Source organism: Talpa europaea (assembly GCF_964194135.1).
Source record: "Talpa europaea genome assembly, chromosome: 13".
In the NCBI taxonomy this organism is placed as follows: Eukaryota; Metazoa; Chordata; class Mammalia; order Eulipotyphla; family Talpidae; genus Talpa; species Talpa europaea.
In genome coordinates, this window is record NC_140080.1 from 59,600,255 (window position 1) to 59,625,986 (window position 25,732).

At 42.6% G+C, this 25,732-nt stretch overlaps 1 protein-coding gene across 3 annotated transcripts in view; it reads left to right on the plus strand.

The window, feature by feature from the left end:
• GREB1L (GREB1 like retinoic acid receptor coactivator) overlaps window positions 1-21,120 on the plus strand; it is a gene marked incomplete at both ends in the record, with an annotated part of 92,478 nt that extends 71,358 nt beyond the window's left edge. For all 3 annotated transcript variants that reach the window (XM_084252787.1, XM_084252788.1, XM_084252789.1), the window contains 14 exons: window positions 1,392-1,507; window positions 2,139-2,383; window positions 4,665-5,239; window positions 5,470-5,572; window positions 8,496-8,651; window positions 8,940-9,079; window positions 10,859-11,020; window positions 11,406-11,610; window positions 13,716-13,881; window positions 15,128-15,355; window positions 16,065-16,206; window positions 17,293-17,493; window positions 19,824-19,962; window positions 20,957-21,120. In XM_084252787.1, coding sequence (XP_084108913.1) covers window positions 1,392-1,507; window positions 2,139-2,383; window positions 4,665-5,239; window positions 5,470-5,572; window positions 8,496-8,651; window positions 8,940-9,079; window positions 10,859-11,020; window positions 11,406-11,610; window positions 13,716-13,881; window positions 15,128-15,355; window positions 16,065-16,206; window positions 17,293-17,493; window positions 19,824-19,962; window positions 20,957-21,120 — 2,742 coding nt within the window. The remainder of the gene's footprint in view (window positions 1-1,391; window positions 1,508-2,138; window positions 2,384-4,664; window positions 5,240-5,469; window positions 5,573-8,495; window positions 8,652-8,939; window positions 9,080-10,858; window positions 11,021-11,405; window positions 11,611-13,715; window positions 13,882-15,127; window positions 15,356-16,064; window positions 16,207-17,292; window positions 17,494-19,823; window positions 19,963-20,956) is intronic.
• Between the last annotated feature and the right edge of the window lie 4,612 nt (window positions 21,121-25,732).

A 25,732-nucleotide genomic window follows, 5' to 3' on the forward strand; every position in this document is an offset into this window, starting at 1 on the left:
ATCATGAGTCAATGTGAAAACTTTAAGTGAAATGATTCCAGTTTTCAGAATTGTTTGCTTTAATCTGGTAATATTATGGTTCCCTTTGACAGGAAAATATATGGAAAATTGAATTTTTGTGGAGAATCTTTCTCCAAATAAAAATCTTTTTGACAGACTGATTTTCTAAGACATATATTCTCTCAAACTTACAAAGTTGTGTAGAATGATTGGATTCCCCAAAGCATGCAAAAATGTAAGATTCGGCCACTAGATTAAGTCTCTTCCAGTTTTACAAATTATATGCTCTTTATTTGAAGTAATCATGAGTATATTTATTTCTAAAAACTGCTTTTTGCAGACATCAACAAATTATTAATCAAATCCTATATTATTCCTTGCTCTGTGGTTCCTTTTTATTCCATTTTGTGTTTAGCAGAGGAAGTAACAGCCTATTTTAAAATGAAATCATATGCATTACTTAACACCTCACTTCTTAGTCTCTTGTTCCCTGAAGTAGAATCAGAAATGTCAGCTCATTTCTTATAACTCCTGCTAGAGACCTGACATAGTTAAATACACACTTTATAAAAAGCAGAAATCTTATTTACTTAAGAGATGGTCTACTTTGTTTCTGCTCTAAGATAGAAAAATATGAGATCTTTTCATTTTTTGATATCTTTCAAGTTGGTGGGAATTTTTCCTTTTTGTTGATATATTCAAATTTACTGAAGATACACACGTGTATATATGTATATGTGTTAAGATACTTAAAAAGTTGATGCTAACCGGTTTTTATGAAACCTTTGCTCTACTCTTCCGAGAAGCAGGGTTTTTTCTTGGTCCAGGTTTGGTTATTTAACTTAGCCTTCTTGGAAGACACTCTTTGGAGCCCTAAGCCAACGTTATTTGTCAGTTAATTTGAAAAATCATAAAGGAAGAGGAAAAATAGCCATCAGAGTAGCTAACAAAAATGTCTCTTTTCATGGAGTTTTGTTGATATTCTTTTATTAACCATTTACATCTAAACTGTGTTTTTTTTCTGTCAATCAATCCCAAAAGTTTGTCCGTTATATGAAGAAAATACACTTAAGACCCTTGAGTCAGGTAGTTTAGCCAGGATTTCCATAAGGTTTGTATCCCTGGTGGTGTATGTTACTTTGTATGTTTCTTTGCCCAGTGTGGGTAATGCAACAAGATTTCCTATTTTATCCCACTGAGAAAAAAAACTAAAGGCCATTCTTCTAAGAAGTGCTTGTGTATGCTTTTTAGTTGCAACACAGACACACACACACACACTTACCAGAAGTCATTTAGAAGCACAAATGTATAAAATCTGGAGCTAGAAACCTTTTAAAAAGTGGAAACTTAAATAAGGGGTTTTGACTTTATCATATGGCTCCTTTCTACAGACTTGGAGAGGAAATGAACCAGAAGAGTGGATCCCTCGGACATATCAAGATTTGGAAGGTCTGCCTTGTATTGTGATATTAACTGGCAAAGATCCTCTTGGAGAAACATTTCCCAGGTACAAATCATTACTTTGCATCTTTCGCTAGTCATCCAGCTGAGCTAATGATTAATACTTGTCTGATAATTAACCATATCATTCATTTGGCAAGTGAGAAAAGAATTGTTTTACTTAGGAATACAAGAAATTGAACCTTCCTTGATTCTTTTGACTTTCCAGAGATCACCTTACAATCTAGGGAATGGAGGAAGCCTCAGTTGACAAGTATATGTGATTCAAAGTAAGAGAGGCAGAGAGGCAGAGAAAGGCATCCGCTCCAAATGAGGACTTTTTTTTATGAATTAGCTCTTTTTCTGCTGCTTCCAACTCCCTCAAGGCTCTAAGGCCCATAAATTGGAAGCCAACCACAACAGTAATAGCACTCATTGAATGCTTACTGTGTTAGGCATTTTCCTTCATTTCTTACAATAACCCTATGAGCCACGCACTATTAATTTATTTTATACTTGGAGAATATGCAATGACTAGCCAGAGATCATAACAGGTAGAAGGTGGAAGAACTGATTTAGAGCAAAGATTATGTGGCACTGAAATCCATAATTTTAATTGTGTGATATGTCCAGCTGTCCATACATATAAACACAGTGCGTAGTCAGGTGGACTCACCAAAAACATTACTTTTGTCCAGGTCTTTGAAATACTGTGACCTCCGGTTAATTGATTCAAGTTATTTAACCCGCACTGCCTTGGAGCAAGAAGTGGGTCTAGCATGCTGCTATGTATCAAAAGAGGTCATCCGGGGACCTGCGGTTGCCCTGGACCTTAGCGGGAAGGAGCAGGAGAGAGCTGCCATCAGCGAGAATGACACCGATGAACTGCTGATTGACCTGGAAAGGCCCCAGAGCAACAGTAGTGCTGTCACTGGAACCTCAGGTCAGTATTTTCTTTTCTCTTTCAAGGGGTAAAGGACAGGAGTGAGGAGGAGGGAGGGCAGAGGAGCATTGGGTGACTCAGGCAGCCCGTGTAGACCTCAGTTCCCTGGGAGAGACACGTGGAGATGTGACAGGTGAACATCCACAAAATACTTCTTTGGGTAAACACTTAATGAAGAACTTATCAACCCAATCTGCACCATTTTCCTTAATCTTCCCCATCCATAATCACCTCATGGACGTCATGAAACCGTTATGTGCATAAAGGTTCTTTTTCTTCTAGATCTTGAAGCTGTTAGTTTGTGCTTACTAGCTTAGTTCCTGGCCGACTGAATTAGTGAATGAATGAGTGAATGACTTTTGTAAATACATAATGGCAGTGTTGCTAAACTGCTGGCTCCTCTGGAAACTCTGCTTGACTGTGATGACCCACGTGCCGCCCGCCAGCCCCTCTGGTGACCTTGCTATGTGGCCTGTATGGCAGTAAATTTTCTTCTAAGTTATGTTACATCAAATGTAGCACTATTTAAATTTTTTCCTGATTATGAAATAATGTCGTAATGTAGAAAACTCAGAGAATGTAACAAAATATAGAGAAAACATTAAAAATGAAACCGAACCCCACACGAGAGGTGACGACTATTAACATCCCTTCCCATGATTCCCTCCCTCACACCGTCCCACGTGTGCAGACACACACTGTTCTCTCTGTCGGCAGCTGTTGATGTCTCTGTGGGAGTCGAACAGGCAGATACTGCGGGGTTTCCTGTCTGTCTATAGAGACCCTCAGCTGGAAGAGCATGCGGACTGTCCTTCTACTGGGCTTGCCCAGCTGCGCCCCTTCAGTCAGGGATCAGGGCTGTACCTCCCTCCACCCCACCACACCAGGCTCCCCAATTTTCTACAACCAGTGGCAAAGCGAAGAGGTTCAAAGCAGATAAAGAAGGGGAACAGAAGGGAGAGAAAACTATCACATCTATTAGTAGAAGTTTGGGATTCCAGCACCAGTGAGGGAACGGGGAAGATGGGGTGGGTGTGCAGGAGGGGAGAGGGGAAGTTTGTTTTCCTTCCTGTGGTGCTTTCATCAGCCCCCTCCTTTCTGGTCACGTCTAGAGCTGCCCCACAAGCTCACATGTGTGCTGATGAACTCACACAAAGACAATGGTTTGCCTTCTGCTATTTAGAATTCACTTCCTTCCTAGGACAATTTGACCGCCCGTTGTACTCACACCTCAGAGCACACACGCACCTCTCACCCCAGCCCCCTCCCGCACCAGCTCAGGGCTGACCCAGGGTGGTCAGGAAGGTGCAGGTTGTGGATGAGGGCGGGGATGTGAGGAGAAGGCAAGCTCCCATACAAGACAGAAAGACACAAAAGTCCAGAGAAGCAGTGACGTGGTTTCAGTAACCTGCAGGTGCTAGCTCTTCATCTAGGACCTCCCAAGGCCATGATTTGACAGGCTTGCCTGAGGAGCCTTCAGTCCTGAAGGCAATGAGCATTTGGTTTGTCTTCAGACCAAAGAGAGGCTGAGCTATTAAAGGAAAAATCATATTTGAAGTGAAATTGGCAAATAGTCAGGCAAGAGCAAACACCTCATTGGGAGTAGATGCTCCCTTCCATCCCCCTTCACACGGGGCCCTTCCCCCACTGGTTGCGCATCCGTGGAAGTAGCTACAGCCAGGGTTATCCACAGTCAAAACCTTGACACCCGAGACCCAAGAAGGCAGGGCCCACTGGAACAGGACTTGAAGGTGGCGCATCCTGACCTGACCTGTGCTGGTCGGGGTCTAGAATAAATCATATGGCACATTCAAATTAGGTCATGTAGGAGAGTTTGATAAGGGAACTATTTTTCAAAGATGCAGGCAGGATTCAGAAAAGGAACAAAAGATGGTGGGTCAACCCCATGTGCCTGGACCAACACTGGGCCTGCAGAAGCCTCGGGAGGGGGCAGTTTGGGGCGAGAAGCTGGCGTGATGCGCGCTGTTGTCGGAGTAGAGGCACCCTGGTGGCTTTGCAGGGGAAGAGCCAGGGAATAAATAACCCACTTCCTGCTGGCATCTCCCACTGGCAAACCCCACGGGTGCTGAGGAGCCAGGAAGAACCAGGGGAGGAGAGCAGCAGGCAAATTTCTAGCCCAGTTTATGCAAGTGGAGGAGCAGTCATGTCCTGCTGGCTTCTGGCCTTTCCCTCCTCCCCAGGGGCGCCAGGAGCCTGGGGCGCGCACCTTAGCACGAGTAACAGGGCAGGTGTGGGGCGGGCCCTGTCTGTCCTCTTCCAGGCTCCATCATGGAGAATGGAGTGAGCTCCTCCAGCATGGCCGACAAGTCTCAGAAGCCGTCCCTGACCCCCAACTTCCAAAGCCCAGCCAACAGCGTGGGGCTGGATGAAGGGGTCTCCGCGGGCATAGCGGGAGCTGGAGAGACTCTGAAGCAGGAGTGTGATTCCCTGGGTCCCCAGATGGCCAGCAGCACCACCTCCAAGCCTTCGTCCTCCTCCTGCTCGGGGCCCCGGGCCCTCCCGTGGCCAGGCCAGCCTGTCCCCGGCTGCAGGAGCCTGCACGGTGCCCTGCCCCCGATCGTCATCTTATCCAAGGCGGCCTACGGTCTCCTGGGCGCCCAGCGAGGAGGCAAGGTGCCTGCCTCGGCGGCGCTGCTTCCCCACGCGGACGTGGCCTGGGTGAGCTCCCTGCGGCCGTTCCTGCACAAGGACATGAGCAGCGAGGAGCAGTCCCTGTACTACCGCCAGTGGACCGCGGCGCGCCAGCACCACGCCGACTACGGCAACCAGCCAGACCCCGCCTCGGGGGCCCGGACCTGCCACCCCCGGCGGCTGCTGCTGACTGGGCCCCCTCAGGTAGGACCAGGGCCGAGGCTTGGGTCCTAGCCGAGGGTCCCCAGAAAGCGAAGAAGCCAGGGAACCTCTTGGGGAAGGGGGTGGGGTGTAGCCCAGAGCAAGGAGGACTTGGGCGGGCCTCTCGCCTCTCGGAGGCACATGGAGCCGTGAAGAGCACAGGTGTGAAATCTCTCTTCTCTCCCTGCCCTTCTTCCTCTCCTCCCCCTTCCCAATAAAAATGATTCCACCAGGTGGGAAAGACCGGCTCCTATTTGCAGTTCCTTAGGATCCTCTTCCGCATGCTCATCAGGCTCCTGGAGGTGGATGTGTATGATGAGGGAGAGATCAACACCGGTGAGTGCTGCCCCTGGGAGGGGGCCAGACACGCAGCCATTAATGCCAACCCCGTGGGTTCCTTTGCCTTCTGGGATTTCTCCAGTAGCTCATGTGCAGGGCGACTTGGTTACATGTAATGTGCCTCGCAATCGTTGTAAGTAAACTGTGGTCCTTTTTACCTACTCGAGGTCAGGGCTGGCGACTTCGCCTCTTTTGGCCTCTCTCTCCTCTAGCAAGATGCTGAGCAAAGAGGCATTTTATAAAGCCCGGATAGGTAGGTGGGTTAATTGTTCGCGTGGGGAAAGCATTCAAATTTAAAATTCCATTGTGGTGTTTAACTGCATGAGGATCTAGGGAACTTTTTATAATCTAGATAGTAGTCTTTTCTTGGTTAGTCAGATTATATCTTCTGTTTTGACTAAAGGTTCTGAGTATCTTGGTATATAATTGGGCATTCAGATTTTGCTATAGTGAAATGAAAACTTCTGAATATAGACCAGGACCCTGGCACCGTAAACAAATCTTCTTCACATTTCCAGTAAGCCGCAGGGGCGTGTGCTCGACAGGAATGTGGGGCTAGTTTTGTTTCTTTCTTTTTTTTTTTGAAAGCTTTTTTTTTTAAGATGTATTTATTTATACAAGAATCAGGGTACAGGCCAGATGTACAGGAGGGTGAGAGGATTCACCAGAGACAGAGCGGGGAACAGAACAGGCAGACTGATGAAATACACTGCTGAGGGGAGCAGCGGGCAAGTCAGGAGAGGTCTGCTGCACCATGTGAGTAGCTCCCTGGCTGGGAGATTGAACTCATGCTGCAGAGACTATGGACAGCTTCATAGGTTGGGTCTTAATCTCTTGTGCCACCAGAGAGGCCCTGTGGTTTTAGTTTAAATGGTTTTAGTTTAGCCTTGCAATTGGCCATCTTCTCTGAGTCAAGGGTCACAGAACTTGGTACTCCCCAGTTCTTAACCCCAGTTGTCACCTATGTCCCGTGCAGCCCTGTCTACAGGGCCAGAAAGTGGGCATGAAGCAGGCAGCAGCCCCATAACTGGGACTGAGCTTCAAGCTTCAAACTATTGCTTCACACCAAATACTCTGCCCTGGGAGAGGGTGCAGGGATGGGGCGGGTCATCTGGTAGCGCCTGGCCTCTGTGAGTTTGGCTTTATTCCTTTTCCCTCATTCTCATGCAGATGAATGTGATGTTCTCTTAAGAGGCATGACACCTTAAAAAACCCAACAGACTACACCTTAGATTTTTAAATAAAATGCAAACTTCAGTTCAGGGATATAAGAAATAAACTGTTATATTAAAAAGAGAGTCCCTGTATTTATTGCCTTTAGGCTTTTTTTTAGGTAAATACTGTTTTCAACATTGTATAAGTTTTAGGTGTGCATTTTCACACCTCAGCAAATATATACCACTGCCCCACCCTACCACCAAAGGTCTAGTTTCCATCCACTGTCATCCAATTGACTGTCTACCTGTTCCACCCATTCTCCTCCCCTCTGGTAACCCCTTTCTGTAATCATAGTCTAAGGATTTGTTTTTGTCTTACTGTGTTCGTTTGCTTGCATTGTTACTTGATAGTCTACATGAGTGAAATCATCTGTATTTGTCTTTCTCCTTATTTTACTTAGCATAATCCCTTCAAGTGCCAACCTTGCTGCAATAGCAAAAATTATTATTTTTTTTTTATAGCCGTGCAGTGTTCCATTGTGTAAACAAACCACATTTTCTTTATCCACTCATCTGTCGAAGGGCTCTTAGGTTGTTTCCATAGCTTGGCTATTATGAATAATGCTGCAGTGAACAGAAGGGTGCACATATCTTTTCAAATTAATGTTTTCATAGTTTTGGGGTAAATATCCAGAAGTGCAATTGCTGGATCATATGGTAGTTCTATTTTTACCTTTTTGAGGAACCTCCATCCGGTCTTCCATCACAGCTGCACCAATTTACAATTCCATCAACACTGCCAGGGAGGGTGGGCATTCCCTTTCCCCCTTATCTCTGTATCCTTGACAACACTTGTTGTTCCTGGCCTTTTGCATAAGAGCCCTTCTCACAGGTGTGAGGTATGTCATTATTTGGATTTGCATTTCCTAACAATAAGAGATGTCCAACATCTTTTCTGGTGCCTATGGGCCATCTGTATGCTTCGGGAAAATATCCAAATCTCTAGGCTTCTTTTGGAAAGCTTTTTCTTCCTTTCGCCCCTTGAAAGTTGCCTTAAACTTTTTGATAACTTATATTAATGACAATAAATATCATAAGTGGACACCCCCCATATGCCTGCCACTCTCTGAGCAGTTTCAGCATAATATCTGGAATCCTTACAACAATTAGGGAACCCTGTGGGGTGAAGGTGCCAACAGGTGAGTAGTAAAGGACATCATCCGGACTCAAACTCATGTCTGTTTCTCAGACCTGACTGCATCTAAGGAAGTTTAAACATCACAACAGGTGCCTGGGTAACAAAAGAGATAAGGGGGGCACCTAACCACAGGGGTTTTGACTAGATCCCAGGTGATTCTAATATGCAGCAGACATTGGGAATTTTGCCCAATGCACTGTTCAAATCAGTATCTTAAAATCCCACAACTAAGAGTCTAAGAATTTATATTATCCAAAATTTAAAAAGCTTTTATTAGAGAAATTCAGGGGGGGCTGGAGGGGGAGGTTCAGTTGACCTCTGCACACGAATGCATGCGTAGAGAGCCTAAGGAGGGGGGCTTGTGAGGGCCAGCGTCCCTCCCAGCATGGGTCTGCATGGACAATGTTGGCTCCCTCTCCCCAAGTACAGAGGGGCTCCTTTTTCAGAAATGCCTCGGTCCACCCACCTGGGCTTTGTTTGCTAAAACCTCTCCTCTCTGACACCTGGAATGGAGGTCAAGAGACCAGTCGGCCTGTTCTGCGCACTTTCTTTCTTTTTGTCCTAGATCACAGTGAGAGCAGTGAAGTAAGCCAGTCAGAGGGAGAGCCCTGGCCTGACATCGAGAGCTTCAGCAAAATGCCCTTTGACGTCAGTGTGCATGATCCCAAGTACAGTTTGATGAGCCTGGTGTATACTGAGAAGCTATCCGGGGTCAAAAAAGGTCAGTGCAAGAGGAGCCAAGCTTACTATCCTCCTCTGAGGTCAAGGGGCACCGAAGTCAGGGCAGGAGGACTGGGGGAATTTCATCTTTAAGGGTTTAAGTAACCCGCCTCTCCGCTTTTCTCTTCTCTTCCACACATACATGTTACCTTTCCATCTTCATCCCTGGCTCTCAGGGCTTAAGTTATAGAATCCGTTGAAATGCTCTTTGGGGGTGTCGAGGACTTTCTTCCCAGGCCTAGGGGCTTCATGCATATCATGGGAAGGGTTTTTGCCCCTTTATACACAGAAGCAATAAAGGAACCCAAAGTTGAAGAACCCAGGAAACGAGAAACGGTGTCCATGATGCTGACCAAGTACGCAGCGTACAACACCTTCCACCACTGCGAGCAGTGCCACCAGTACATGGACTTCACCTCTGCTTCCCAGGTGCAGCCCCCCCACCCCCCGCCCCCGCCCCTGCCGGTACCTCACTGGACCTCCTAGGGAAGGCGTGCAAATTAAGGCTACCAGCTTCACCTCCTAGACAAAGGATTGCTTATTTGTGAGGTGGAGGTGCTAGCTGGGAAGCAAAATGCATTAAACAATATATTAAAATTGCTTTGGGTTTACTAGGATTGGAGGGGAGGGAAAGAGAGGAAGGCTGAGTTTTATGCTTTAAGTCACTTCATTGAAACAAACCAATTACATGTATCATGTGTAGGCTAGAGAGTAGCTCTTACTCTGAGGTTCTGGGGGGAAAAAACCTAATTATGGTATATTTGTTGAAAGGGTCGTTCCCCCTTTGTATTGATGAAAAACCACGGGGTGTGCCCATGATGCTGTGATTCTAACATGTCTTTGATGTGTACCACGCTAGTCAAGTTTACCCCAGCGCGACATGGTTTCACTAGGTATACAGTGGCATCAATGTCTGCTCTTTAATGTAGAGAGACCTGAGAAGTAGGAACGCAGAATGTAAGGCAACACCCCACAATATTTGGCTTCTTTTTGGTCAGTACACCTTTAAGTACAGAAGATGGGAAAGGCAGCAAACGATGTCGTATCCAGTGCATAGTTTGGAGATAAGTTCCATCGCTTCTTGATTTTTATTACTTGGCTCTGAATACCTCCAAGGACGCTTCCCCTAGGATATGCTGACTGGACTTCCCCCACATTTGAGGAGCAGGTCTTCACCCTTCCCCACAGGGTATCAGAAAGAATATATTGAAAATCTGTATCAAATCATTCTGCTCTTGTAATACATGTTACCTTTTATATCCTGGTTGTTTTGTGGTATTGCTGAAAACTTTTGGTGGGCCATTGAAAAATTTTGGCTTCAAATCGGCTCACAATGCTTTGAAAAATTAGAGAGTCCCTGAGCTTAAAAATCAGGTTTTTATAAAATTTCTTAATTAAAACCCAAGTATATTGTTTCTATATGGTTACAATACTAAGCATATTCCCACACAAATCAAAGCAGCAGAATGAAATAAGCGTTTCAGGGACAAATTATATTACTTTTCTATGAAATGTGATATTTAAACACTTGGGAAACCTTTCTGGGTGCTAGCTGTTGCTGGAAAGTGATGCTATCCTTTCATTAAGGCAAATATTGTCTGCACTGTAAAACATGTAAAGACCTTCTTGTAATTTTTCAGATTGGTTAGTGGGAGAGCATTTGAACTTTCCAGCAACTTCAAAAATAGATTAGATTTATATTTCGCTTTGGTGAGTTAAATGGTCTTTCCCGAAAGCAGACTTCCGGGCTAAATGACCGTTCAGACCTCTTCCACTTGTAGCCAGGAAAAGTGAGGGCACAGAGCATTTTACTATTAGTCCTAGTATTTTGCTTTGAAAAATACTGACTTCATTTGACCTGACCCACATAAAGCAGAAGTGTTTTTCTTCCCTATAACTGGGCACTGTGAGGATGTTTACAGAGCAGGGCATCAGTGTATTTAATGTCTGTGAGACTGAGTTATGGTTCAAAGAACTCGAAAAATGCGAAGAACAGGTACCTCTCCCTCCACCATGGACAGGCTTTGTAGGGGCAAGATGGCCACAACTTAAAGACACAAACGCTCACCTTCTCAACCCTTTCAACTTTGTGCACAGAGCCAGATCTGGTGGTGTCCGTCAGTTCAGATTAGCGAACCTCTCTAGGCAAGTGGCCTGGAAGATTGTACACTGTGCGCTTACATTCTCTTTTTTTCTTTGCAAATGTAGATGTCAGATTCCACCCTTCATGCATTTACCTTCTCTTCCTCCATGCTGGGAGAAGAGGTGCAGCTCTATTTCATCATTCCTAAATCCAAAGAGAGTCATTTTGTCTTCAGCAAGCAGGGCAAACACCTGGAGAGCATGCGGCTGCCCCTGGTTTCAGACAAGGTGTGTGATAGTGTCGGGACACAAGTACTGACAGGCTCACACGGGTCCTCTCAGTTTTTTTTTTTTTTTAAAGATTTATTTATGCATACAAGAACTGGGATGTAGGCCAGAGTTGTGGGAGGGTTAGAGGATTCACCAGAGAGAGTGGGGAGCAGAACAGGCAGATTGACTGAAATATACTGCTGAGGGGAGCAGGGGGCAAGTCAGGAGAGGTCTGCTGCACCAGGTGGGTTGCTCTCTGGCAGGGGATAAAACTCATGCTGCAGTCGCTGCTGATTGCTTCATAGTGCTGACTTTAACCCCTGCCACCTGGGAGGTCCTGGTGCTCTAAGTTTCTTATACCTAAGGATTTTCATTTCTCTCGCTCTTTTTTTCCTTGCAACAGAATTTGAATGCAGTGAAGAGCCCTATTTTCACTCCTTCCAGTGGTCGCCATGAGCATGGACTCCTAAATCTTTTTCACGCCATGGAGGGCATCAGCCACCTTCACCTTCTGGTGGTCAAAGAATACGAGATGCCGCTGTACCGCAAGTACTGGCCCAACCACATCATGCTGGTGCTTCCGGGCATGTTCAATAATGCAGGCGTGGGTAAGGGGCCTCCCTGGGATGGGGTGAGGGCTGAATGATAAACTGAGCTCCCTTCCTCAAGGGATTAAACTTTCAAAGGTTCCCATCTCTGGAAAGTGTCCTGCCCTCCCCTCCAAATGAAAGGCCTGTTGACTTTTCTTTTCCCTTGATCTGCAGTTTTAACTTCCGAGGACTAGTAACTAAAAAAGCCAGCGGTATATCGCATACCCTGGGAAGGGCTTGGGACGCACCAGTGTAGGTGTGAGTGTTCTAGGCTGAGCACACTTGCACTTGCAGCAGGAATGTAACAGTGAGAGAGGTCTGGGGAGGAAAGCAGCTAGCTCACTGTTCTGGAGTTCCCAAGTTGTGGCTAATATTAAAGGCTCATGGTAAGTTTCTGTACAACCCAGGAGTTAAAAGCATCATTCCCTCCTATGGCCGTCATCTTGAAAGTGCCTGCAAGTTTTCCCTGCCTTTTCCCCATGGGCTGATTTCTTCCAAGGGACACAATGGGTGTGTGTATGACAGGCCTGTGGGAGGCACCGAAGTCTAGAACTCAGTTTTACTCAGGTGGAAAACTTCTAACTGGACCCAGTGTTTTAAAAGCTGTACTGTCTGGTCACGGCTTGCATTGTAGTTCTAAATCAGTTTTCCCAGTTTTTGTGAGTGTCTCATTTTTAGTGCAGCCTCAGAAGGGCTGAGGACATGAGCTCATTAACATTTGGAAGAACGAATATCTAGCACAGGGCTGGCTTGAACAGCAGAGGTGACCTGAGTCATTTGTGTGAGTCTACACGGTCCTTCTTTACAGGATTTCTTTCCGTTCCCCACTTCTGTGTCTCCCTCAAGTCCCTTTATTCTCCTTTCCACTCCTTTTCATATCCTTAAGCCTTAGCCTTCATGTTACCCTTTATGTTTGTCTAGTTCCTCTTCATTTATCATCTACATTTTTTTGCACTTAGGCGGCCCTAAACAGAAATTGGCTAATTCCTTATGGTCACCTTAACAACAGCAAACACTCTGCGTACTTAGCACATTCTAGGCACCATCCTGAGCAGCATACAACCACCTATGAGGCAGACATTATCTTTGCCTTTCTACAGGTGGGGAAAGCAGGGCACAGGGGAGTTAATTTGTTCAGGGTCACACAGCTATAAAATGGTGGAATGAGGATTCAAACCTAGGCAGCTTAACTCCTGTCTGTTCTTGTGCTCACTGTATCATTTGCATCTTGCCAAAAAAAGAAAAAAAAAGGCAGATCTAGAGAAAGGATGCTCGTTTTCAGAATCTTCAAAGATATTGTTCACTGATGCAAATTTCCTAATGGTATCTTAAGCACAGGACACATTAGTGGAAGAGCCACACCCCTTACCCCAGCCCCAGCCACTCTCTAGTACAAGGTGCTTCAAAGAACGAGTCCCTTCATTTTGTGACTTTTAGGAACTAACCTATATAATAAGCATTTAGTCTATGTACTAACCTTTCTCCCTGTAGGGAAACTAGTTTTTAATTTTTTTTTAAAGATTTTTTTTTTTCCATACAAGAACTGGGGTACAGGCCAGAGATGCAGGGGGGAGGGGAGAGGTGGAAGAGGATTCACCAGAGACAGAGTGGGGAACAGAACAGGCAGACTGACGAAATACACTGCTGAGGGGAGCAGCGGGAGAGACAGGCGAGGTCTGCTTCACCATGTGAGTTTCTCCTTGGCGGGCCAGAGATCGAACTCGTGCTGTAGAGGCTGTGGATTTCTTCATAGTGCGGTGCTTAACCCCTTGCGCCACCGGGAGGCCCGAAACTAGATTCTTGTAGCACTTTTCAAAGCTTAGTTCACGAGTCATCTGCATCATGCCAACATCTCTGGTGATAAGTTCCTGGGAATTTTTTTTTTTCCTTTTTAAAAAAATCATGTAGTGTAGTAAGCCAATGTTGCTTTGATAAAGAGAATCTACATTTTAAAATAGACCAGTGGTTCTTACCAACACTGCTCTGAGTATTTGGTTAACATCCCACACACACCTGCATGGTCACCATATGGACACACATGCCTCTGGAAGGATGTGAGCTGTCTGTGGGGCCTCCGCCAAGCCTGAAGAAGGATGTGCAGCTGTCATTATGTTGCCTTCCAGGTGCGGCCAGATTTCTCATTAAGGAGCTCTCATATCACAACCTGGAACTAGAGAGGAACCGCCTGGAAGAGCTGGGAGTTAAACGCCAGTGTGTCTGGCCTTTCATCGTCGTGATGGATGACTCATGTGTCCTGTGGAACATTCACAGTCTTCAGGAGCAGACCAGGTAGTGATACTTCCCAAGAAGTTTTAGGGGAGTATGACAATACTATAGAAGGTATTTCCTTGACTGCAGTCATGCATGGACGTAAATAAGAGGTACAGCCTTATAGAGCAAAATGGTCATCCATGAAACCACACTCACTAGCACATTTTGTGGTGACTGAGGAACTTTTGGAGACATTTGGTATGCCATTAAATTCCTGAAAATCTCTGCATCGTGACTTTGGTTAGCTATGAAAGTCTGTTGAGACATTATGTTTTGTTTAAAAAGTCTAGTGGCTTCTAAATCAGGACACCCTCTTTTTGACCCCAAGCTTTGGATCATAACTATCTGGATGAAAAAGCAGTTATTTTATCTCTCTGTCTTAATTCTACCACCTGTAAAAGTATCGCTGGGTCAAAATCAGAGGTTCTCCTGCTGGAAAGTGGTGAAGTGGTCCCCAAGTTCCAGAGAATGCCAGACATGGAAGTCTTTTTTTTTTTTAAAAGATTTATTTATTTATGCATACAAGAGCTGGGGTACAGGCCAAAGGTGTGGGTGGGTGAGAGGATTCACCAGAGACAGAGTGGGGAACAAAACAGGCAGACTGACCGAAGTACACTGCTGAGGGGAGCAGCAGGCGAGTCAGGAGAGGTCTGCTGCACCATGTGGGTTGCTCCCCAGCTGGCCGGGAATTGAACTTGTGCTGCAGTGGCTGCGGATAGTTTCATAGGTTGCATGTTAACCCTTGTGCCACCAGGGAGGCCCTAGACATGGAAGTCTTATGTGATAAATAGCCCCCAAAATGTCAATGGTACTCCAGCATAGCCCCATGTCAGATGATCTATACACCCCAAAGCTCAAACATTTTGGTTTTGTGTTCTTTCCATTGTAGATTTGAAGACAGTGAAGTTTTCAAACATCCCTTTTTTATAACCAGAATAACCAGAACTGGGAATTATACTTAATTCTAATCTCTGGCAACCTTTTTAGTAGCTCCCAGTTCACTATTCACTTTGAGGTATTATGGGCTGGAATTCTTTCTTTGCCTTAAGGTGATTAAGCCCCTGCTCTAAAGTGGCAGCTTCCTTGAGTTTGCAGTGACAGGCAGCATGACACCGGGGTGCAGCATCCTTCGCCATTCCAGGTTAATGCAAAGTAAACCAGCTGATTATTTCCTTTACAGATATAAATACTGTAAAATAGTTCATAAATGATCCTCCATTCAACGTTACTGATATCTTATATAAACTACCTTTATATTTCACAGCCAGCCCATGGAAACAGGAGTTTCTAGTAAGAATGTGTCCTTGAAGAGTGTCTTGCAGCATATTGAAGCAACACCAAAAATCATTCACTATGCAATCCTGGGCATACAGAAATGGAGCAGCAAGCTGACTTCCCAGAGCCTGAAGGCCCCCTTCTCGAGGTGCCATGTGCATGACTTCATTCTCCTTAACATAGATTTGACTCAGAATGTGCAGTATGACTTCAACAGGTAAGTCAGGCCTCCTGAATGCAATTAATCCTGATTGTTCTGCCTAGTTTTAACCTCTTTTTATTCCTGTGTCTTTGAGAAACTGAGAATCTCTTCATATGGACAAAGTGGGGAGGGGACACAACTCACAACATCCCCCTTTATCATCCTTCAAACTAACCCAGACCTTCAATAATAGGTGTTACAATGTGAAATGGTCAGAAAACATACTTTAGCCACCTCATTATTCAAGAACTTAAAGCCTGTTTATGTGTGGACCCATAAATTATTGAAGATTAACTCTTCATTCACACTCAGAATTTAATCACTCTTCAAATGTAAGACCCAGAGAGCTGAATCTTATAGACAGAAACCAGCAGATGTGAGCAGTCCAACCCTAGGCTTTGCCACCTCAACCAATTACGTTATCATCCCAGATAGCAAAAGAACCAAAGTCATTGTTATGTCAACCTTGCCTGCAAGAGTATAGAGTGTACAGCCCTATTTCAGTTCAGGTGTGCCTAAAACCCCATGGAGTGCCTGGGACCAAAGTCACCCCACTTCTTCCTTTAATATTCATGATATTCAAATCTGGGGGTCTTGGGCATGTTAGGAGGGCAAGCTCCAGGAGGGGTCAAGGTGATTTTGTTTGTGGCTATCTCCTAACACCTGCCTCACTTTCTGTTGAGGTTTAAAAGGCAGTCAATGAAACTTCTCCTATATGATTCAGGTATTTCTGTGAAGATGTTGACTTCAACCTGAGAACAAACAGTAGTGGCCTACTCATCTGCCGTTTTAATAACTTCAGCCTCATGAAGAAACATGTTCAGGTTGGAGGGCAGAGGGACTTTATCATCAAACCAAAGATCATGGTAAGTTTCACAAGCATGATTCTACTGTTAGATATAAGTCAAAAATTTCTGATCTTTGTTATTAGGTACTGGCACTAAGTACGTGCCACTTGCTTGAAAAGTAAGGTTATAGAAGTCAAACTTCTAGTCTCATTTCTCTTAGTGAGGACTCACTACAATCTAAACATGCTTTGAAGTTTCAACAGAATTACCCTTATTTAGATTTCATTAGCAACTCGATAAAGATTCTGTTTCAAACTTTACTTTGCTAGTTTAGCAATACGAAATGTTAACACTTTTCTCATGTAACACATAAAGTAAAATGAAAAGGTCAACATGGGGCCTCCCTCGTGGCACAAGGGTTATAGAGTCTCAGCGCCTTCAAGCTATCGCCAGCCACTGTGGCGAGTTCAACCCCCAGCCAGGGAGCTACCCACACGGCGCAGTAGACTTCTCCTGTCTCGCCCACTGTTCCTCTCAGCAGTATACATCAGTAGATCTGCCTGTTCTGCTCCCCATTCTGTCTCTGGTGGATCCTCTCACCTTCTGTTCCTCTGGCCTGCACCCCTGCTCTTGTATGCATAAATAAATGAATCTTTTAAAAAAGAAGTCAAAATGGTCTCTAGTCCATTGCCAGATTTTAATAGAAAATAATGTACATCACAACCTTTTAAGGGTAAATCCCATGGGCCTGCCCTTTTCTGTTTGAGATCCACTGGCAATTAACATGTGGACACCCCAGTGGAGCTTAGAAGCCTTTTCCTTTTTTAGGGGGGTTGGGGAGTTGGGATGTGATGGAATTTAACCCACTCATATCCAGCAGTATTGTAAAGGCTTCCTATTGATCCTCACAATGTACTTGCTAAATGCAGTAACTTTCAAAGAAGCCTACTTTTTCATTTTTCCCTAACCTTACTGTGTGTAAATTATGTTAAACCCAACTGTACCTTTCAGAACCCAAAAGTGATGGGCTTACATTTGAACCTGGATCTGTCACTATACTACCACTATCATTTGAGAGGCCATTGAGTGTGATGCAGTGCTTCCTTGCCCACTTCATTGAGTGACAGAAAACATTTCCCATGATAATCTCGGCTCTCATTTCAGGTGTCAGAGATCCTGGCACCCATCTTGCCCCTTCAGTATGTCTGTGCTCCAGACAGTGAACACACGCTACTGGCAGCCCCCGCGCAGTTTCTCCTGGAGAAGTTTCTTCAGCATGCTTCATACAAACTCTTCCCCAAAGCCATCCATAACTTCAAGAGTCCTGTGTTGGCCATTGACTCCTACCTTAACATTGGACCAGAGGTAAATTGGAAGGGGCTAATATTCTGCTTTTACCTCCTTCCATCCATTTTTCCCATTTTATCTACTGTTTGAAAGTTTAAATGACAAAAGCCTGAGCCATACTTAGACAAAGTCTCACACAAAACATGATCCCTGTACCTATTTTGCCTCTCCTTAAAGGCCAGTGAACATAATACTCAAAGCTTAGCTCAGAGCTCAGCTTTGCTAAGAAGCCTACCTCAGAGATGTTGGACAGAAACAGCTGCCTGCTCCTACTCCTTCCTGTCATAACACGTTTCACACAATACCGGATTCGTGTAATGTTTCTCCACAAAATTGAGTTTTCACTTGGCACAGTATGACTTAGCCACCATCTTAAGAGAATCTCAACGACTGCTGAACAATTTAGAGTATCATGGGATACCTTTATACTTGTCATTTCTCCAATTCCCACTACTTGACTTTTTCATTGCTTCCTCAGTTTTCATTCTTGCTCTCTCTCAAGTTCTTCACCAGTTGTGTTTTTTTTTAATTGCCTCTTGTATACTTTTCATGATTTTTCTGACTACTGATGGTCTTCAGGATTTAAAGGGCTTCTGTCACAATATTTTCCGATACATTTTTAAAGTTGTATTGTTTTACTATATCCTCCTTATAATTTTTTTAAATGTTAGAATATTGGAGTCTCCCTGGTGGCCTACGGTTAGTTAAGTCTCAGCACTATCAGCGCGATGGCCTGAGTTTAATCCCCAGCCAGGGAGCTACCCACATGGAGCAGCAGACCTTACCTATCTCGCCTGCTGTTCCCCTTAGCAGTGTATTTCAGTAAATCAGCCTGTTCTGGTCCCCACTCTGTCTCTGGTGAATCCTCTCAGCCTCTGCACCTCTGGCCTACACCCCAGTTCTTCTATGCAAAAATAAATCTTTTAAAAAATAAAATTTGAAAAAAAAGTTAGAATATAACACATGTAATTAGAACATAACACTTTGGCAAACTACTTTTATTTCCAGTTTTTTCTTTGCATGTATTCACAAGTATCTCTTAATACTGAAATCCAACGTTAGGATTCAATTCTGGAAATTTTAGAAACTGGTTTTTAAAATTAGTGTAAACATTTTACATCATTCTCATAGTTCAATAGTTTAAGAGTTGGATCAGGAATTGTAGAGTCTTAGAAGAAGAAAAAGCCTATCAGATGTAATAATATCTTCTATAATCTGTCAGCTATATAACTACCCCAGGTCTTCCAATTCTGCCATCACAGAATCCAGAGGTGTGGGTGTTAAGGCAATACTATCTCAATTCTACAACCACTAATAGCAGCTATTACTGAATGAATACTGTGGCTTGCATTAATTATGTAATTCACAAAATAGTCCTATGCATCAGGTACTATTGTTATCTCTACAAGACAAGGAAGCTGAGGTATCAAGAAATGAACACTGGGGCCTCCCCAGTGGCGCAGCGGTTGAATTCTGGGTTGCGAAGCTGCCCGAGGCCTCTGCGGCGCCGGTTCGATCCCCGGCTGCTCCCAGGCCACCGGAGGAGGGTCCCACATGGCGCGCAGACCTCTCCTGCCGCCCGCTGCTCCCCTCAGCAGTGTACTTCGGTCCTTCTGCCTGCTCTGCTCCCCGCTCTGGCTCTGGTGAATTCTCTCACCCTCCCGTGCTTCTGACTGTACCCAGTGCATGTATAAACAAAACAAACAAACAAGCAAATAAATAAATAAATAAAAACATGCCTCTATAGAAAAAAAAAATTAAAAAAAAAAAAGAAATGAACAAAACTGAGGTGTCACACAGCTATAAAGTATCTGAACACAAGCAGTCTGACTCACGTATTAAGCTATTTCACTGTTCTGTCTCCCAAACTACCTTATTCACATTCCTATTTTTGTGAAGTAATGTTATGTACATAGAAGCCATAGGGCTAATAATTTAAACTCATCCACTGTTCAAAGCTTCTATCCAATTGAAAGTTTATGTAAATGAAAAGTTTATCAAGCGTATTTTTTATTATCAATAAGGTAATCTAAGTATTTAATCTTTCCAAAGTATGTCTTTTTGTGGAAAGTTTTATTTCATGAAAACTTTGAAATCAAGGGACTTTTTTGTTTCTTACTAATTTCATAACCATTTCTCTTAATGAGAAATAAGAGAAGCTTTAAATAGGCTAAACTTTGACACAATAGTATGTGTAAAGCTTAAGTAACCATTCCACTTAAATTTCAATGTAAAACAATCATTTTTTTACCTTACCCTGAAATAGTAAAAAGAACCTGACTTATTCAGCTAAAGTACGGGTTGTTGCTTGCATCTGAGATGCCTACACTATTTCTGTTTGATTCCAGGTGGCTATATGCTACATCAGCTCCAGGCCCCACTCCAGCAATGTCAACTGTGAGGGGGTGTTTTTCAGTGGACTTCTCTTGTACCTCTGTGACTCTTTTGTAGGTGCTGATCTTCTTAAGAAATTTAAGTTTCTAAAAGGTAAATTTTGAACCTTGCTTCTGGATGTTAACGATTACCCCAGACAGAATATTGAGATGGAAAAGATAGAAAAGCACTTTAACAATATTTTTGACAATATAGAATACCTTGCTTTTAAAACAGGGAAAGAAGGGATGTAGTTGGGAAGCCTTTTCACTTTACTGATTTTCTTAATGGGGATGATGACAGGGGAGAATAAGTCAAGTTATCCTAAACTAAATGCAGATGAACAGCCAGATTTATGATCATATTAATTTTAGAAATGATGCAGTGCAAGAAGTAATGCTTCTCACATAACCTGATTTTTATTAAAATTAATGAATTGATTCTGATACAAAAGATAAAGATGTTCCAAAAGTCACGCGCCATGCAGAGAGATTTGCATAAGAACTGCGGATTAAGCATCACAAATAATCCTGATAAGATAACCTCCAGGTCAGAGAAAAAGGTTCAGAATACTGTATATAGCATATTACCATTTTTATGAGAACAGAAAAAATGATGTATTCACTTATTTGTATAAAATACATCTGGAGCAGAGATTTGAGGCAGAATGCGTATGGCAATTATGTCACCCAGGGGACATTTGGCAAGATCTGAAGACATATTAGGTTGTCACCCTGGAGTTGTGTTACTGGCACAACTGTGCCAGTTGTGTTACTGGCAGCAAGCAGAAGCCAGAGGAGCTATAAACATCTGACAGAACCGGAACAGCCCCTCACAGCGAAGTACTGAGACTGAGAGACCCTCCCCTAGAGGCAAACGTGTAATATGAGAAATAGTGTAAGACTGGATTTAGCTGCTGGGTAGGGAGAGTTTTCACTTTACACTCTTCTGAACTTTTGAACTCGTACTATTCTTTTATTTATTTTTGAATAATTTTGATGTTTGGTCTTAGCTGTGTTACTTTAGAGCCTATCAGAGAGGTTTAATGTTCTCTATCATTTCAATCCTAAGATACATTCAAGCCTAAGATACATTCTTTCTCCTGAAGGTGCTACCCTGTGTGTCATCTGCCAAGACAGAAGCTCCTTACGCCAAACAATTGTCCGCTTAGAACTAGAGGATGAGTGGCAGTTCCGCCTCCGGGATGAGTTTCAAACTGCTAACAGCAGTGATGACAAGCCCCTCTACTTTCTCACTGGACGTCATGTATGAGCTTTCGAGAGACGGAAAGTAGTAAAGGGATGGTGGGGTGGGGCAGAAACAAATTATTTTTTCCTTTAAAGTACAATCACTGTGGAGCAAAGTGCAACATATTTGTCTATTCTCCAAAGAATCCCCCCCAAATCTGACCTAGGTTTTTTGGGGGCATCATTCTCCTTCAGTTCTAATTTCAGGACCTTCAATCCAGGTTAACTCCACCCTAGGCAGTTATGCAATTCCTTAAGACATGGCCTGCCCATGGGAGCCTGAGGACATACTTTGGAGAACAAACATGAATGAAATTTGCATTGTTTTTCTCTACAACACTAAGTTAGGAGGAAATCTGACGCTCAGCATTAGCTAGCCTGAATGTGTTACATGAGACTCACACCATTGGTGTGGAATTAATTGAAGATTAACGTTTGAGGCCTGAACCCTCAGTTTCTCTTCAGAGCTGTACTTTGGTACAGCATTTTACTCAGGGGTCTGAAATGATAGAATGTAGAAGATATTTGTATTTAAAAAAAAAGTAGCTTTGTCTTTCTCTGTGCAGTGTTAGCTTAAGATTTATAATCTTATATGTATTGAAACTTTTGGCAAAATTTCCACAGGAGTTAAAAGTTTACTATTTAAACTGAACAAAAAACATCAGTAAATACAGAGCAGGCGTGTGTGCATTTATGCAGCTTCTTGCTTAAATTCCTTTGCTTTTTCTATTAAAATGTTTGCAGTCTCTAAGCACACCATGTCTGAGAATATGGAACCGTGATTAACCTTGTACAAGGAGAACCTGACTCAATAGTTGAGCCAATAACTAAGAAGCTTTCAACAGTCACCCCACACCTGCCCTGTTTGGTTGAAATGAAGTAGCTGGCACCAGCAAAGTAAATGTCAGGCTAAGGTTCCCTGTGGATTGGAATTAGTTTGTTTCCTTTCAGGGATGCAATCAAAGCTTCCTTTAAAAGATACACTGGATGAATATTAGTTGCCTTGTACTGACAACATAGAAATTGCTGGAATGGGAAAAGGCGCCACAGAAAGAAAGAGAACTGTTTTTTACATAATCTTACCAGTGATTCTTTTACAAGAGAGAAGAATCCATTTAAAGTCCTTTTGACTCATAATAATCAAGTGGGGCTGTGTCTTTATCAACTGTAGAAGGCGTAAGTTTGTACGGATTTCTAGAAAGTGATCTGTTACAAATTAAGTGTCTTTGGGAAGTTTACTCTTAAATGCTTCAATTCTCATCATTAAACGACACTTCAACATTTTTCTCATTAGCCGAATATACCACTTTATTCCTCCTTAAAATGGCTTTTTTAACTTGAATCAATGTCTTATTTGTGGCCTGAAACTACAGAGAGGGGCCTACTAAGCCTACATTTACTTAGAACAAAGAAAGTATTAACTGACGGGCTCTATTGGCTTGTGATAACGAGTTTACAGCTAGTGAAAAGATGCAATGTACTAATCTGAAAATGATTTGCAGCTCTCAGTTTTAATATAACTACTTATGATGGTTTAAATGTATTCTGAAATGAGTTAATTCCTTTCAACCCTATTTTTAATTGTTCTTCAAAGAGAATCTGCCTTATATATATATATGCTTAAAAATACTCCTATTAAGTACAGCAGAATTTTTGGCAAAGAGGTACGTTTTGAAGCAGGTTGATTTAGATATGAATGTATTTCAGTTGTTCCTGTTTTGCTGAAAAGACCTAATACAGATAGTAACAAGAAACCCATGTTTGTGCAATATTCCAATGATAATTACTGTATAGAGCAAAAAAAAAAAAATACTTGAAATAATTCCAAGCATGTGTACCTGGGCAGATGGCTTCTCAGGGTTTCTTCTGGCTTTATGGCTTTATACTCTAAGGAAAAATTTTTTAGAGTTTACTTTAGATGCAGGTATTTCAGAGCTTTACTCTGAGAACTGAAATGACTACAATTTCTTATATACTATTAATTCTGTGGAAGAGAACTGCCAGAATAAAGCCAAAAGGCCATCAACCCAATGATGGAAAATTCAAATTGACCTCCTTGTCTTTCTAATGCCTGTCTCACCAAGGTTTCTATCTTTTAAAATCACCTTATCAGTATAATTCTTTAGAGAATGTTAAGTCCTACTCCTTTAAGGATAAAATTGCACAAGCACAGGACACCACAATTTGTTAATACATACCTTGGTGTGTTCAGCTTCAAGCCTTGCCATCTCTTTAACATTGTGGTATGAATGTGTTCGCTAGGCCTGCATAATAATTGACCTATAGACCTGTTGAAACTTGCCGTGGATGCCAGTTCACACAGGTTAATACTGAATGTAAACTAAAATTAGAATGAGAATCATTGTATTCATTTTTTTTTGGCTGTAATTTATGCAATTGCTTTCTGTGATTTTTAGAAAATGGGGCACCTATGTTACTTTATTACTGTAAAATTTTCTTAACCAAAATTTGGTGAATTTCACTAGTCAGTCTACCTCACATTTTGTTTATGATTCTAAATTGTCTTAAGTTGTGTCTACACTATGTTCTTGTCCTATCGTTTAATTTGGTGAATGTATTAAAATTCTCTCCCCCCTCCGAAAGCTTGTTTTCTCTAAACTAATTTTCTGGCATTTTCAAAAACTGGAACGAGCTTTGTAACTCTGGCAATGCCTAAGCAAGGTGAGAAATCCATATATCAAAGATCGAATGACAAAGAGTCTACTATTCTGGCCTAATAGCCCAAGTAAGTGCCAATTAATCGATGAATTAAAATCAGTGGCTTTTACATACATGAAGCAGATACATGTACACACACACACACACACACACAAAAGCCTCTACAACCACATGTATTTACAGAGTTACACATAAAGATGACAGATTTAAAATTAAAGAGATGTTAATATTTGTAGTACATCCATAATCTTTTATCTATGGCAACTATACTTACTTTGGTGTCCTTAGATGAACACCTTTGGGTTGCTAGAACTGTGTAGTGTGATCTAAGGTGTCAATTCCATTTATAAACGCTACAAAATTTTACCTACTCTTCAGAAGAAATAACTGAATCTAGAAAATTCCCTTTCAGTTCTGTTATGTGAAGAGCTAAAATAATAAAATTTGATATAAAACCATCAAACTGCTCTTCTAGGGTAAAGGTACTGCTCAGAGAGGGGCAATAAATATTTGTGCATACGTGACAGATTCAGGAGTGAGCAGAAACTGTCAGTGTTCTGCTACATATCCCAAAGCAGGTGCTTTGCAAAGACTGAAAGTTGTGAAACTGCTGTACCTTCGTATTCAACCACTTAGGGCTGGAACAGCATCCAGGGAACACACAATCCTCAGTCCTTTCTTTATTCATGGAAATTGCCCTTTAAAGTTCTCGTGTCCAGTACAATATTGGCTATAATACTGAAACCCTGGCTTCACAGAAAAAAATCACTAACAATGATTTCAGAAGGGGTTTTTGAGACCAAGGAAAGGACATTTATTCAACAAAGTACCTGTTCTTATAACTGTCAAGTACTGACCCTAGGGAAAGCACCTACTTCAAAACTATGCCAACAGATGGAATAAGTGGTAAGAAAAAGCAACAAGTTGATTTCTGACCTCTTCTTCATTTTATAAGCATTTCAATGTATTTTATTTTTAACTAGAGGGGTGAAAGGAGATTGTTGTAAGACAGAACCTTCCCTATCTGCCAGAAGGCCATGAGAATAGGTAGATAATATACGTCTGCAGTCAATACCTCAAATATGAATGCAGGAATCTTAGCCCCTGGTAAATAATGCTACGCAAGAATATGGTTGTTCTCTTATCCAGATACTAGCTGGGCAACCATGCAAAGCAAGCAAAACAATTAAGGTATCATGTATGTCTATTATACTTACTGTTCTACTGCTAGTTAAGCTTGTAGTAGACACACCAAATTCACGCTTGCATATTGGATGAACTGGTAACATACTGATTTTATAATTCTTGCAAAGTAAACCCTTGCATGTCCATACAGGCCTAGGCACAACTGATAAAAACTTCATGGTTCCTGTCTGTATGTGTGAATCTTAAGTTGTGTATATATGAGATATTTTTATAATGGCCTTAAACAGTTATTCAAGGGCAGCTGACCAAAAATACCATAGGCCCCTTCATATATCAGCATTTATAAAATCAACTTCTTTTGACTGCGGTTATCAGTGTATACTCACTGTGTCCACGACTGCCTTGATCACTCTGTGGGGACTGCATTTCTTTTTCTAACATCATTTGAATTTTCTTCAGTTTTCATCTATGTTGGAACAGTGCTGACCATTGATTCTTAAAACTCTTTCTATGCTTTCTAACACTCTCTTCTCGTTCTCTAACCTTGCACATGTCTTCTCACTTGCTCTTATGTAAGACTCTTAAACAGTGGTACTTACTACAACCCTCATACCCCCTTATTTCACAAACCTCAGGATCATGATCTCTTCTAAAGCTTCAAATAACTAAATTCATAAATATCCTTAGTTCACACTTTTTCAGGCAAGCAATAAGTCCAGGAATGACTAGACAAGCAAGCCTCAAGTCCAAAGGGAAAGAAAGAGTATCAAAAGTCACACAATCATGAAATATTTACAGTGTCTTACCATTCC